The 12,392-nt window shown below is 43.8% G+C and overlaps 2 protein-coding genes across 2 annotated transcripts in view; both read right to left on the bottom strand.

Annotated features, from left to right (window-relative positions):
* Nucleotides 1-8,477, bottom strand: part of LOC119423200 (protein FAM83B-like) — a 33,776-nt gene extending 25,299 nt beyond the window's left edge. The window contains exons 1-2 of the mRNA XM_037690607.1: nt 8,195-8,477; nt 7,316-7,813 (exon numbers count right to left, since the gene is read on the bottom strand). Coding sequence (XP_037546535.1) covers nt 7,316-7,798 — 483 coding nt within the window. The 5' untranslated portion in view covers nt 7,799-7,813; nt 8,195-8,477. The remainder of the gene's footprint in view (nt 1-7,315; nt 7,814-8,194) is intronic.
* Nucleotides 8,478-8,673: 196 nt separating this feature from the next.
* myom2a (myomesin 2a) overlaps nt 8,674-12,392 on the bottom strand; it is a gene marked incomplete in the record, with an annotated part of 94,686 nt that continues 90,967 nt past the window's right edge. Inside the window, 5 exon segments of the mRNA XM_037689996.1 lie at nt 8,674-10,031; nt 11,225-11,280; nt 11,677-11,699; nt 11,791-11,827; nt 11,931-12,094. Of these exon segments, the coding sequence (XP_037545924.1) occupies nt 9,540-10,031; nt 11,225-11,280; nt 11,677-11,699; nt 11,791-11,827; nt 11,931-12,094 (772 nt within the window).

Genomic DNA, 12,392 nt, shown 5'->3' with positions numbered 1-12,392 from the left:
TCCCCCTTCCCATGGGCTCACCACCTGTGGGAGGGGCCAAAGGGGTCGGGTGCAATGTAGTATGGGTGGTGGCCGAGGTCGGGGACCCTGGTGGTCTGATCCTCGGCTAAAAAAGCTGGCTATTGGGATGTGGAATGTCACCTCTCTGGTGGGGAAGGTGCCTGAGCTGGTGTGTGAGGTTGAGAGGTTCCGGCTAGAAATAATCTGACTCACCTCAACACATGGCTCTGGATCTGGAACCAATTTCCTTGAGAGGGGTTGGACACTCTTCCATTCTGGAGTTGCCCCTGGTGAGAGGCACTGAGCAGGAGTGGGCATACTTGTTGCCCCCCATCTTGGCGCCTGTTCGTTGGGGTTCACCCTGGTGAACGAGAGGGTACCCTCCCTCCACATACGTGTGGGGGGACGGGTTCTGACGTTGTTTGTGCTTATGCGCCAAACAGCAGCTCAGATTACCCACCCTTTTTGGAGTCCTTAGAGGGGGTACTGGAGAGTGTGCCTCCTGGGAGCTCCCTTGTTCTACTGGGGGACTTCAACGCTCACGTGGGCAATGACAGTGAGACAAAAAGGGGTGTGGTTGGGAGGAACGCCCCCCCCCTGATCTGAACCCGAGTGGTGTTCTGTTGTTGGACTTCTGTGCTCGTCATTGATTGTCCGTAACGAACATCATGTTCAAGCTTAAGTGTGGCCATATGTGCTCTTGGCACCAGGACACCTTAGGCCGCAGTTCGATGATTAACTTTGTTGTCATCTCATATGATTTGTGGGGGCATGTCTTGGACACTCGGGGGAAGAGAGGGGCAGAGCTGTCCACTGACCACTAACTGGTGGTGAGTCGGCGCTTATGGTGGGGGAGGATGCCGGTCAGACCTGGCAGATCCAAACGTATTATGAGGGTCTGCTGGGAACATCTGGCAGAGTCTCCTGTGAGACGGAGCTTTAACTCCCACCTCCGGGAGAGCTATGAACACGTTCCGGGGGAGGTGGGGGACATTGAGTCAGAGTGGGAAAGGTTCTGTGCCTCTATTGTTGAGGCAGCTTATCGGAGCTGTGGCCGTAAGATTGATGGTGCCTGTTGGTGCCTAACTTCCGGGAAGATGGCGCCCGTGTACATGGCTTGCAATCCACCTCTGCTGATGGTGTTTTTATTATTTTTGTTTTGTTCGGTTTTTTTATCTGTGATATAAACTCACTACTGATGTATGACCATATGGTATGGTATGTTGTGGCGGTAACCCTTAAACCCAGTGGTGGACACCGGCGGTGAGGGATGCTGTCAGGCTGAAGAAGGAGTCCTATCGGGCCTTTTTGGCCTGTGGGATGCTGGAAGCAGCTGATGGGTACCAGCAGTCCAAGCGACCTGCAGCTTGGGTATTCACTGAGGCAAAAACTCGGGCGTGGGAGGAGTTCAAAGAGGCCATGGAGAATGACTTCGGTATGGCTTTGAGGCGATTCTGGTCCACATTCGGCGTCTCGGGGGGGGGGGGGGGGGGGGGAGCGGTATGCCACCAACACTATTTATAGTGTGGGTAATGGGCTGCTGACCTCAACTCAGGATGTCGTGGGTCGGTGGGCAGAATACTTCGAAGACCTCAATCCCACTGGCATGTCTTCCACTGAGGAAGCGGCGCTTGGGGACTATGGGTTGGTCTCTCCAATCTCTGGTGCTGAGGTCACCAAGGTGGTTAAAAAGCTCCTTGGTGGCAGGGCCCCTGTGGATTGATCTGTACCTACCTGAGCTCAAGTTTCTCCTCGTGGACTCTAACCAAACTGATACCCCTCCTGCCTCGGCCTCCACGCTCCACCCGTGCATCTACCTCTTGCTGGAATTTGGATTCATTATATCTCCACCCTGTGTCACTCCACCTGTCATTCACAGTAAGAGGAATATTGTTTTTTCTGTCCATCATATCATCCATCCTCCAACCAATAAGACTCTAATCACCTCCCCTTTCCCATCCAGGGGTTTTCAGTTTCAGCTCCTGTATATAAGACTGTTTATTATTATCACTGTAAAAATAAATCACCTTCTATTTTTGACCCTGAGTCTGTTGTCCTTCAGTCCATTTTCTCTGGGTAAACTCCGTCATTATGACACTTTCTCACCTTTGATAAACTTTCACAACTGAACACCAAAGTTCAAGCTCAATAATCCAGGTAAAAATCCAACAATGTTCAGTCAGGTCATCTGGACGTTTTTTTTTTTTTTTTTTTTTGCTGAGACATTTCGTTCTTCATACAAAGGACTGCTTCAATCTGCGGACTCACAAGCAACATACTCCCATAGTGGAAATAACCAGTTTGCTGGTGATAAGATGGCCTCAGGGTCACACCCTCTCCCCTTTCAACTCCTCTAAGGCGTAAGTTTCACAACTGAACTTGTGAGATTATTAATTGGTCTAAATACCTGGAGGTGAAACTCTGTACAAGACAGAGAGAATCTGAAAGCAGAACTGATCCATGGAATGCGTCAGACCCAGTTTGACCAGATTCAGCAACAACTGTCACTAAGGCACTGGTCCAGGGTTCAAACAGTACACATTTCATCAGTCGCTCATGGTGACCACACACACACAAAATTCTTACTCAGCGCAATAATGGTTTTGCTCGTGTGTGTTTGTTATTAAACCATCTCATGGACCACTGAACAAATCTGAATGAAAGTATCATTTGATGTACCTCCACAACAAAACTATTACCATTTGGAGTCAACCCAGTTCAAGGTGGTTGCAGCCAGCAAACCTAAAAACCTAAAACAGACTGTTCTTTCACAGGTTTCATCTCTGGAGCTAGTGGTTGTCAGAACGTTTGGACCGGACACTAAACATTTGACAGGTTTTAGATAATTTCTCAGCTTTGTGTTGCTGCACAGCTGAGCAGAACCAAGAACTAAGATTTTAGGATTCATGCTGTGATCACACATCTCATGTTTTATTCCCTTAAAGATGCGACTGGCCCCTTGTTGTCGGAACATCTTGCTTTAAAATTTATGCCAGTTGCAGTTTTAAGCAGCTGCTGGAAGCATATTTGAATACTTTCTTTATGTAAAAACTGTAGCAGTACATTGATGTGACAGTGTGTACATGCATGTGAGTCAAGCTGTTGATGGCATTGATCTGAACAGACGACTCAGATGTTCTGTGAATCTCCTGTAGCTGATCTTTCCTGAGCAGGACTTTTTAACTGTGGGGCGGCTGTGGCTGAGTGGTTAGAACAGTCGTCCTCCAATGCGAGAGTTGGGGGTTTGATTCCACCAGCAGTCACATGCTGAAGTGTCCCTGGGCAAGACACTGAACCCCTCACTGCCTCTGATGTGTGTCTCATCAGTGCATGAATGTGATAAAGCTCTGATTAGTCTCTGCAGATTCAGATTATCTTTGTATAGATGTAGTAGAGTGTTGTATGAATTTGTGTGTTGGAGGTAAATGAGGCACAGAGTGTGTTGTAAAGAGCTTTAAGTATTTTGATAAGATGAAAAGGTGTTATAGAAGTCCATTCCATTTACCATTTAGATGTGTTAACTGTCCTAACTACGCAACATTTTCAGACTGAAAAATGTTGGATTGTATACCTGGATTATTGAGCATGGACTTTGTTGCCCTAACTACCATCATCTGGCTTATGTCTACTAACAGGCTCATTCGTTATCAGTTCATGAACTCCCACAGGACAGCCACTCTGTTCTCTGGACCCACCCTCGGTTCTGATGTTTCTGTAAACTACTGCAGCTAGAAGTCTGTTTCTCAGAGTGTTGTTTGTCTCAATCCCTGCCTTCATGTGTTAAACGCTGTCAGAAGAAAAGTTTTTTGTTCATATCCTGTATGTTGAGTCCTGTCTGCTGTTTGCGACCTCTAACCCTGGCTGCCTGTTCATTTTGAAGATAATTATATTTGTTTTAAAAAGGTTAAACGGTCCCATCCTACCTCTCAGCTGCTTTGCCTACTCACCTGCTTGGTGCCTCAGGTCAGCTGATCAGCTGCCGAGGTCCAAACAGAGGCTCAGAGAGAACAAAGCGTTTTGTGTTGCTGCTACCAGATTATGCACTGATCTCTCTCCACATCAGACAAGTCAACTCTCCACCACTAAAACTCTTCTACAAACTTTTTTTTTTTATTCCCGGACCCAAGGGGGTCAGAAGCATCCATAAAGTGTGTGTGTGTGTGTGTGTGTGGGGGGGGGGGGGGGGACACAATGATGTGTGTGTGCGCGCGTGCGTGCGCGTGTTAAAAAAAGGTGTTCACTAGTGAACAGAAAAGCAGCATTTCACCTAGATTTCCTTTAATTCCACACATTTAAAACATGTTTCTCATCAAGTTTGTGTAAATTCAGCTGTGGGTTTAAAGACATTTGAACTTTAATACAGAGCGTCAGGTCGGCACTAAATAAAAAAACATCACCACTGAACTTTTTTACTTGTGTTCAACACTCCTCATCTAAATGATGTTTCTCATGAATCTTGAGGACAATAAGGTGTGGGGGTTTAAAGACATTTCAACTTTAATGCACCTGAACACACCACGTCTCTTACACCTGCAGCCTCACAGTTACTGATAACATGCTACAGATGTAGCTCCTCTCAAACATCCTCCTAACATGAATATATGTTGATGATCAACCCCCTGGTTAATCACTGCCTGCACTAAGCTGCTAAACTGGAGAGTGAGTAACACAGGTACCTCCACCTCCTCCACCTGTACGTGTTTTCTACAGAGGCAGGAAGAGACGGTGGAGAGTTGGAGGTAACCTGGAAAACCTGGGGTGGAGTTTTAGTAGCTTGAGTATTCTCCTATTAATCAAGTGGAATGGATTTGTTCATGAAGAAAGAGAAACTGTGCCGACAGAACTAATGTTTCATAGTAAAAGTGGGGGGGTCCAAATGAACGTTTTTTTAATGTGGGGGGACTTGTCCCCTTCACATATAATGGTTGCAATGGATGCCCGGATCTTTGGCACAGCCTGAGACTTGTTTAATTAGCACCTCCTGTTTGATTGTTTTTATAGATCTTATCGTTTCATTCTTTGTGTCTTGTGTTTAAATGTTCTTTGATTTTAAATGCACGCTGTGGTTGTTTTAAGGTGCTTCATAAATAAAGCTCTGTGTAACCCGAGCCTCCATGTTGGCAGATTTCTTTGAATCAGCTGCTTCCTCAGTCTGCAGAAGACCAAGTTTATTCCCATGGTCTTCACAAAAGCTTCTCTTCCTGTTTGTCACAATCTGGCTTCTGCTGCCTCATCGGTTCATCCTGGGGGGGGGGGCTTCTTCCTGATGCATTGTCAGACCTTCCACTCAGTTATTATTTGTGCCTCAGGATGTTTGAGTTTGGGTGGAACCCGCTGGTTACTGAAAGGCAGCTCTCTTCTTGCAGCTAGCTACGTGTTGATGGTTTGGTCTTTTTGCTGCCATGTGAACACACTTCTGATCCCTGCCATGAATCTAACCTGTGAGTTAGATCTGTGCAGAGCAGACAGTGAAGGAACGTATCTCACCGGTCGCCTTTCATGCCAGAGTTTTAGACTGAGATAATCTCATAATGAGAAATGATAAAGTTGTAGCGGTTTTGTTCAAGTCTTGAAATAACTTTATGTACAATCTCAAGCAATATTGTGGAAACATCATCCGCAGAGTTAAGTGTTGTGAATGACTCGGAGCTACTACCACAACAAACTTTAGCTCAGTGTCTGTAAATCTGTCTGAGCTGCAGCCTTTTCTGTGTTTTCTAAAGTAACTTATGTAGCTGCGGTCGCCTTCTTCAACTGGATTAGCTCCAAAAACAAGAATTACTTTCTGCAAGTTTCATTCATTTGTCCAGCAGCTCATCACATATTTCAGTAGCAGACACACATCACCACCTGCCTGGAGGTGGGGGTGCAACAGACAAATCAGCATCTAGTTCAGCTCGTTACGGACAAATTATTTTATTCCAGCGAGTGCACAATGGTGTGTTGTAAGTAACACGTGGAAACTAAAATATATCTGCTTGTGAACGCCACAGGCTCTAACATCATATCTGAAGCAGAGGACGTGTGCCCTTAAACGTAATTCGTTCCTGCAGATTTGGTGTCCAATAGAACCATTCATTCCAGATTTAATACTAAACAGGAAACAGCTACACAGATGTGCAACATCACTTAATGTAGCTGCTCCTGAAAACTTCTTCAGGTAATAATAACGAGGGAAATATAAACACAAGATTAACATTAATAATAATCCTCCAGTAGAATAATTCCTCAATGTTGGGGTGGAAGCCATGATGGGTTCAAAGCGGGGCTCGAGCAGGTACAGAGACACGCTGCCGGTGGATTCTTGTCAAACCAAAACTGCAATATCTTAAGGAGGTGAAAGAGCCAGTGGTATTCTGACAGGTACAACAACCCCTAACCATTCATGGCATCTCTGATGACTTCCTGTTGATTTTAAATTAACTTAAGGTTTAAAAGGTTGTTTCCTGTTAACTGATCTCCTGAACACACCAGCAGGTGCCGTCCAGTCAAACAACAAGTTCCTCCAGATTCAAATATAACGATCAGGCTTTGACAGCGCCTGCTCCAAACATGGACATCAATTCACCTTTTAATATGGTCACAGCTCAGATGATACGTTTAAATATCTCATTAAGACCTTTTTGAACACAGCATAAGCTTAGATCTTACCTAACGCCTTTTCTTTTTGTTATTATTTTACAAAGGGAACCAGTTCCCATTTACAAACATGACCCGGTCAAGTAATTCCATAGATGTCTGCTACACTTTTCTGTGAATACTTGATGGTTATTTTTTGCTTATTTTAATTTGATGTATTGTTATCCTGGTTTGACTGTAAAGCACTTGGGTCAACTTGACTTGTGCTTTATAAATTCACGCACAGACAACAACCATACCCTTTTTAACGTTGCAACCCTTAAGAAGTGGAATTAAACACATCATTCAAGTTACACACAAGAAAATAAAAAATAATATTCATAAAGGGAAACATCATTCCAAACCATTGTGGACATTTAAGTGCCTCCAATCTGATTTTCTATTTATGGAGCAAATACTGTGTTGCCATAGCAACTGTCAGCATCCAACATTAAACTGGTGTGTTCAGCTTTGTGTGCATTAATGTAACCTTTATCCAAGCCCTGCAGTAAAACATGTGGGGCCATGTGTATTCTCTCTGTGCAAAGCAACACCTTCCATTGTGTATTCCAGATACTAATCACTTCCTGTGAGTAGAGCTAATTTTCTGTGCAGCAGAACAAGAAGAAAACTCCTTACACGACTCCACTTGACAGATAAATGTCTGTCTGGCTTTAAAACCCAACAAATAGCTCACCTGACGAGCTACTTGAATCTGCTTCCTCACCACCTCTTTAATAGTTGGTGAGTTATCCCTGGGAGGGTGATACAGCAGGCTGATGTTGGTGTCTGCATCTTTCAGATCCACCTCTGGCCACCCCAGCTCCAGGTCAGGCACTTCCTCGTCTGAGTCCAGTGGGAAGTAGGTGGAGGGGTTCGCCACCTTGCCCGTGTTCACTGAATCAGCCTCCACAACCGGTTTCTCTGCTTTTTCCAGGATGAAGAGAATCTCCTGCTCTGACAGAAAGTGTCTGATCTTCTCAGCTTGGACGTACTCCTCATAGGCCTCTCTGCCTCCACACAGCAGAGCGTAAATGGCCAGCCGGTACGATTCCTTGTAGTGTGGCTCGATGTAGACCTCAGGCACCTCGTCTGAAGACAGACTACACTGACTGTCCGCTGAAGACAAACCAGGCTGACTGGACTCCATGGATCCCAGATGCCCTCGGTCTGTGTGCATCGGCGTCTTATCTACCTTCAGTGTGAAATGTTACAAAAGTGTTACACAATGATCCGACTACCTTTAACTCTGACAACAAATGAGTGTAAATACAACGGCACTGTCAACAAGACATGAAACCCCAGAGTTATTAACAGTTGTCACCTGTAAATAAATCAATCCTTGTTTGTGTTGACTATAAACATTTGTTAAATTAAAAACATTTTCAAATCTTTTTTAAGGAAGTCAAGTTTTAAAACATTATGCAGCTTATTTACTTTTACTGAGAGCACAAAACAAGGAGGAAAACCTTTGAGCTAAACTTCAGCAAAGAGGCGTGAGGACTTTGTTAATAATAAAATGTTTAGAATATTATATATAATATATTTATATCAAACCAAAGAAATAAACACTTACTTGATCATCAGTGAAGGATATCCTTGTTTCTTATGCAATGGCAAAACCTCCACATGATTTTAAAAACTACGAAACATAACTTGTGTGTTGTTTTTCTTGGAGTATCTGTACTCTGTCCAACATAAACTAGTACTTGGAGTATCTGTACTCTGTCCAACATAAACTAGTACTTGGAGTATCTGTACTCTGTCCAACATAAACTAGCAGAGATGCAGTCACTGATCTGAACACTCTGTGCAAACCAGCAGCCTGTTGTACCTGCTCTGTTCGCTCCACTGACAGCTAACGTCACAAGCCCCGCCCACCTCTGCTCACCTGGGTTTCAGGAGCAGGTTTGTTTGCCTACCTGGCTGTCACTCAGTCTGTGGGAGATCACAGCCCAGGAACAATTTTTTTAACTTGTGACCTTATTCGTTGGTGCTGAAGGAAGTGTTACCTGCACACGACAATGAGGCGAGACAGCGAACACAACAGAGGCGGTTGATGAGGACAGTTTATTACCATCACAAAGCACCAGAAGACAAAAACAATTCAGAGACAGATGGACCTTTCTGGCAGGAGGAGAATACGATTACTCACATGTTCAGGCTTTGTGATAATTCAAGTACGATGCACATGGGAGAGGACAAAAACAGCTGACAGGAGGACAAATTAAAAGCAGTAGTCTGTTGTATGTGGTAACACTTTCCAACACTGATCCAGTTTGAAGTACAAATCTTGTTCATTACAACATGGGTCTGATTTCAGTAGTTTTGGACGTTGACGGATGTTATTAATGTAAAAATGATCTATGCCCAAGTCTGTGATGCATAAGATCCAAATGTAAGCTCTTGATGGAGGTGAAGCTCAAAGTGAGCACACGAGAAGCACAAGCTTCTGGATGGATGTAAAACTTCAAGCTGACGTTTGAAACTGCGTAATGATCCAGAGACAGCACACCTCCTCCCTCCCACACCACTGACCAGCTCCTGGAAATAAGACCCCACATGCAATAAACCTTAAATATGCTCTGACAGTCCTAAAACATGATAAAGGCATTCCACGTGCACGGAACAGTGGAAGGTTCTGCTTTGAAAACATTAAACTTCAATCTATGTAGGTCTTTTGCTTTTCTTCTGTTTCTCCTGCGTGAGTCACAAATGAAACAATGAAGCATCGTGTATCATGTAACTGCTTATGAACCACCTACTGAAATGTGCCACAGCAGCAGAAGCAGCAGTTTTGACTTTGGCACACGAGTTGTCTACAACTAAATCAGCTCTAAACTAACGGCTGCTGGTTTCAACTCATGCTAATGAGCAATGATGCTAACAGGAAAAGGTTCCTCTTCACATATCACCACTCCTTACTTTCTGGGTGGGGTGGGAGACTTCATGAATCTGGGTGGGGTTGGGGATTTGACACTGCGAGGTGGAGTTGGGGTTGGGGACTTGGGAACCGGGGTGGAGGCAGGAGTTGAGCTCTTCTGGGACGGTGCTGGGGTTGGAGCCTTAGATGGGGTGGGGGTCTTGGATGGGGGAGCTGGGGACTTTGGTGGTGCAGGCGTGGATGCTGGCGTGGCTGTTTTAGGCTGTCCCAGTTTGGGCTCAGGGATCTGCTCTCCATGCTTGTAGACGCTGACGGTGATCTCGACAAACTCTCCACCGTACTTGTTCCGAACGTTGATGCTGTACTTGCCAGAGTCTTCGGGAGTGACCTTGTTGATGACGATGCTGGCGAACTTGCCACCGTCGAAAGTTACTTTGGTGTGCTCGTTGGAGGCAACTTCCTGCTCATTTTTGAACCAGGAGACCTCTGGGGTTGGCTCGCCCCACACGGTGCAGGTCAGGCTCAGAGACTGGAGGAGCAGAGCCAGCTCAAGTTAAAATGACTCATTTAATACCGTTTGTCACAACAAACACTCTAGACACCTCAAGACATCAGTGCACACTCAATGAGACAGCTCAGCAGTGGTGGGCACAGATAACCCCAAACTTTGCAAATTAAAAAACTAGCGTCGCTAACGCTAAACCTCTAAACAGATAAGAAAATTAGCAGAAGCTAATGCTAAAGCAGTAACTTTTATCACCCACTGCTGTCGCCGACACTGTAAGACTAATATGACAACGTAACGCCAGTGAACACAACTCAGAACGGCTCATAAATCACAGATAAAGTGTTCGTGTCGTTCAGAAGTGAGCTTTCAGAATTTAATCCGGTCCATCGGAACCAAAGATGCAGAGCAGAACTCCCTCGTGTCATTTATTTAAATGAATCCACTCACTTTAACTATCCTCTTTGTGGTTAACTACTTTTATAAACTAACTACAAAGCTGAGGTTTGTTTTCATCAATATTCTCTCAGTAATAAATCTGTTTGTATTAAAGGTGTGTGAAATGTGTGAGAGAGTCACGTCCCAGAGACAGTGTGAATGTTGCAAAGCATGCTGGGTAGGAGTTATGTGGGCAATGTTTCTGAGTGTGAAAATGGGGTTTTCATGCTATTTTCCTGTTGTGGTTCAGCTTTTATCCATTTTACTTTGTGTGTTTGACATTTGTGTCTACAAGAATGTCTGCGTGCTTCTCTTTGAATTAATACACAGAAGTCGCTCTTCACTTGACAAACAGGTACTTGCACGTGTAACTGTGCAGTTATTCAGATTAGATTGGGCATGGTAATTTCATGGGATAATTACTGGATTATGACTTCCCTGTATGCAAATCTTGATCTGGGACTGCTTAATAAATCTAGATAAAGTAACAAAAAATAACATTTTCAGGCAAGGTTTTTAGAATTGGTATGGTAAAGAACTAATGTAAGAAATTTTGATGTAGGTTGTTTGAAGTCCACATTAAGTGACTGAAGGTAACTTCTTAACCATTTAATATTGTTTCTTGTCACTTCAATAAGAGCGAGTCATAGGTCAAGCTCCTATTTTTGTCTTTTGTTTCTGAGGAATGCTGCTCGGACACCTTCACCCTTCTACTGCACGGCTGAGGCCATGATGTAAACAACTGTGGAAGAAATCTGAAGAGACTGAAAAGATCTCACCTTCTCCTCCATAATGGTGACCACATCAGGCAGACCACCAACCACTCTTCCACGGTCTGAGAAGAAAACAACAATATGACTCCTCCCCTAGCCTCGACACAAAATACACACTGACGACTTTAAATATTTAAACTTCATTTGTACACATTTTGGGAAATAAATTCTGTACAGCATTAAAGAGGAGAATTAAAAAAGAATGAAAAGTTTTATCTGTGGTTTTTACACATGGTAAATTATTTTCTGTTGTGTCTCGAGAACAATGAACTCACACTCCAGATATTCTTGAATATATTTGAAAGAGCTGTTAAAATGGCTGTAGACAGTAGTCGTTTCCTTTAATCTGATTAATAACTGCTTTAAATTAAAACATGAGTCAGTTTCCTTTTATCCAAAAGTTCTTAAGTATAAAAGAATACATCTTCATCAGCACTTTTTTCAGCAGATCTACTTACTCTTTTCAGCAAATGCAGCAGCCCTAAAAGACAAAACATGTTCAGTATGATGCAAATATTTTATAAACAGATTGAAAAATTACATGTTCATAAGCTATTGCTATACAAACTTACTTGAGTCTTAAGTACTCTTCATATGCATCAGTGTACGCTGCAAAAAATACAAAAATCATAAACAACAAAAGAAATAGTCAAATATAAACAACACAAATAAATAAAATGTATGCACATGCTGGTGTAGAAGCGTTTTCTACCTTGTCCAGAGAGGTCAAAGGTCCTGGTGTGGGTCGTTACACCATCTGAGATCTCAATGGAGTATTGACCTTTCTCCTTATCAGAGGGATCACAGATCTGCATCCAGGCCATCTCCGCTGTGCCACCGATCCTCATCTTCTCAGAGGAGGCGATCTTATTTCCCCTGCAGTTTCACACACACCACCTGTTAGTTCAGACTTCAAGCTGGGTGTAAAAACATCTGGAGTTGTCTGTAGTCTGGGTTCAAGTGCACCATCACCACAACAAACACATTGACAGACGAGGGCTTTAAAACAAAAGTAAAGTAAGCCCGGTCAGACGGTCAGTGTGTCCCTGTCCACACTAGGACAAGGAACTATTTGAAATACCAAAATTCAAGTTTGACCAAAGTGTGAGAGATCAAAACACAAGGTCTATTCAGTAGGTGAGATCATCGTCTGCCAGCCTGTATAGAGTGCAGA

Source organism: Nematolebias whitei, chromosome 16 (assembly GCF_014905685.2).
Source record: "Nematolebias whitei isolate Nwh7 chromosome 16, NemWhi1, whole genome shotgun sequence".
NCBI lineage: Eukaryota > Metazoa > Chordata > Actinopteri > Cyprinodontiformes > Rivulidae > Nematolebias > Nematolebias whitei.
The sequence above is the reverse complement of the archived record's forward strand: the minus strand, read 5'-3'. Positions and strand labels throughout refer to the sequence as shown.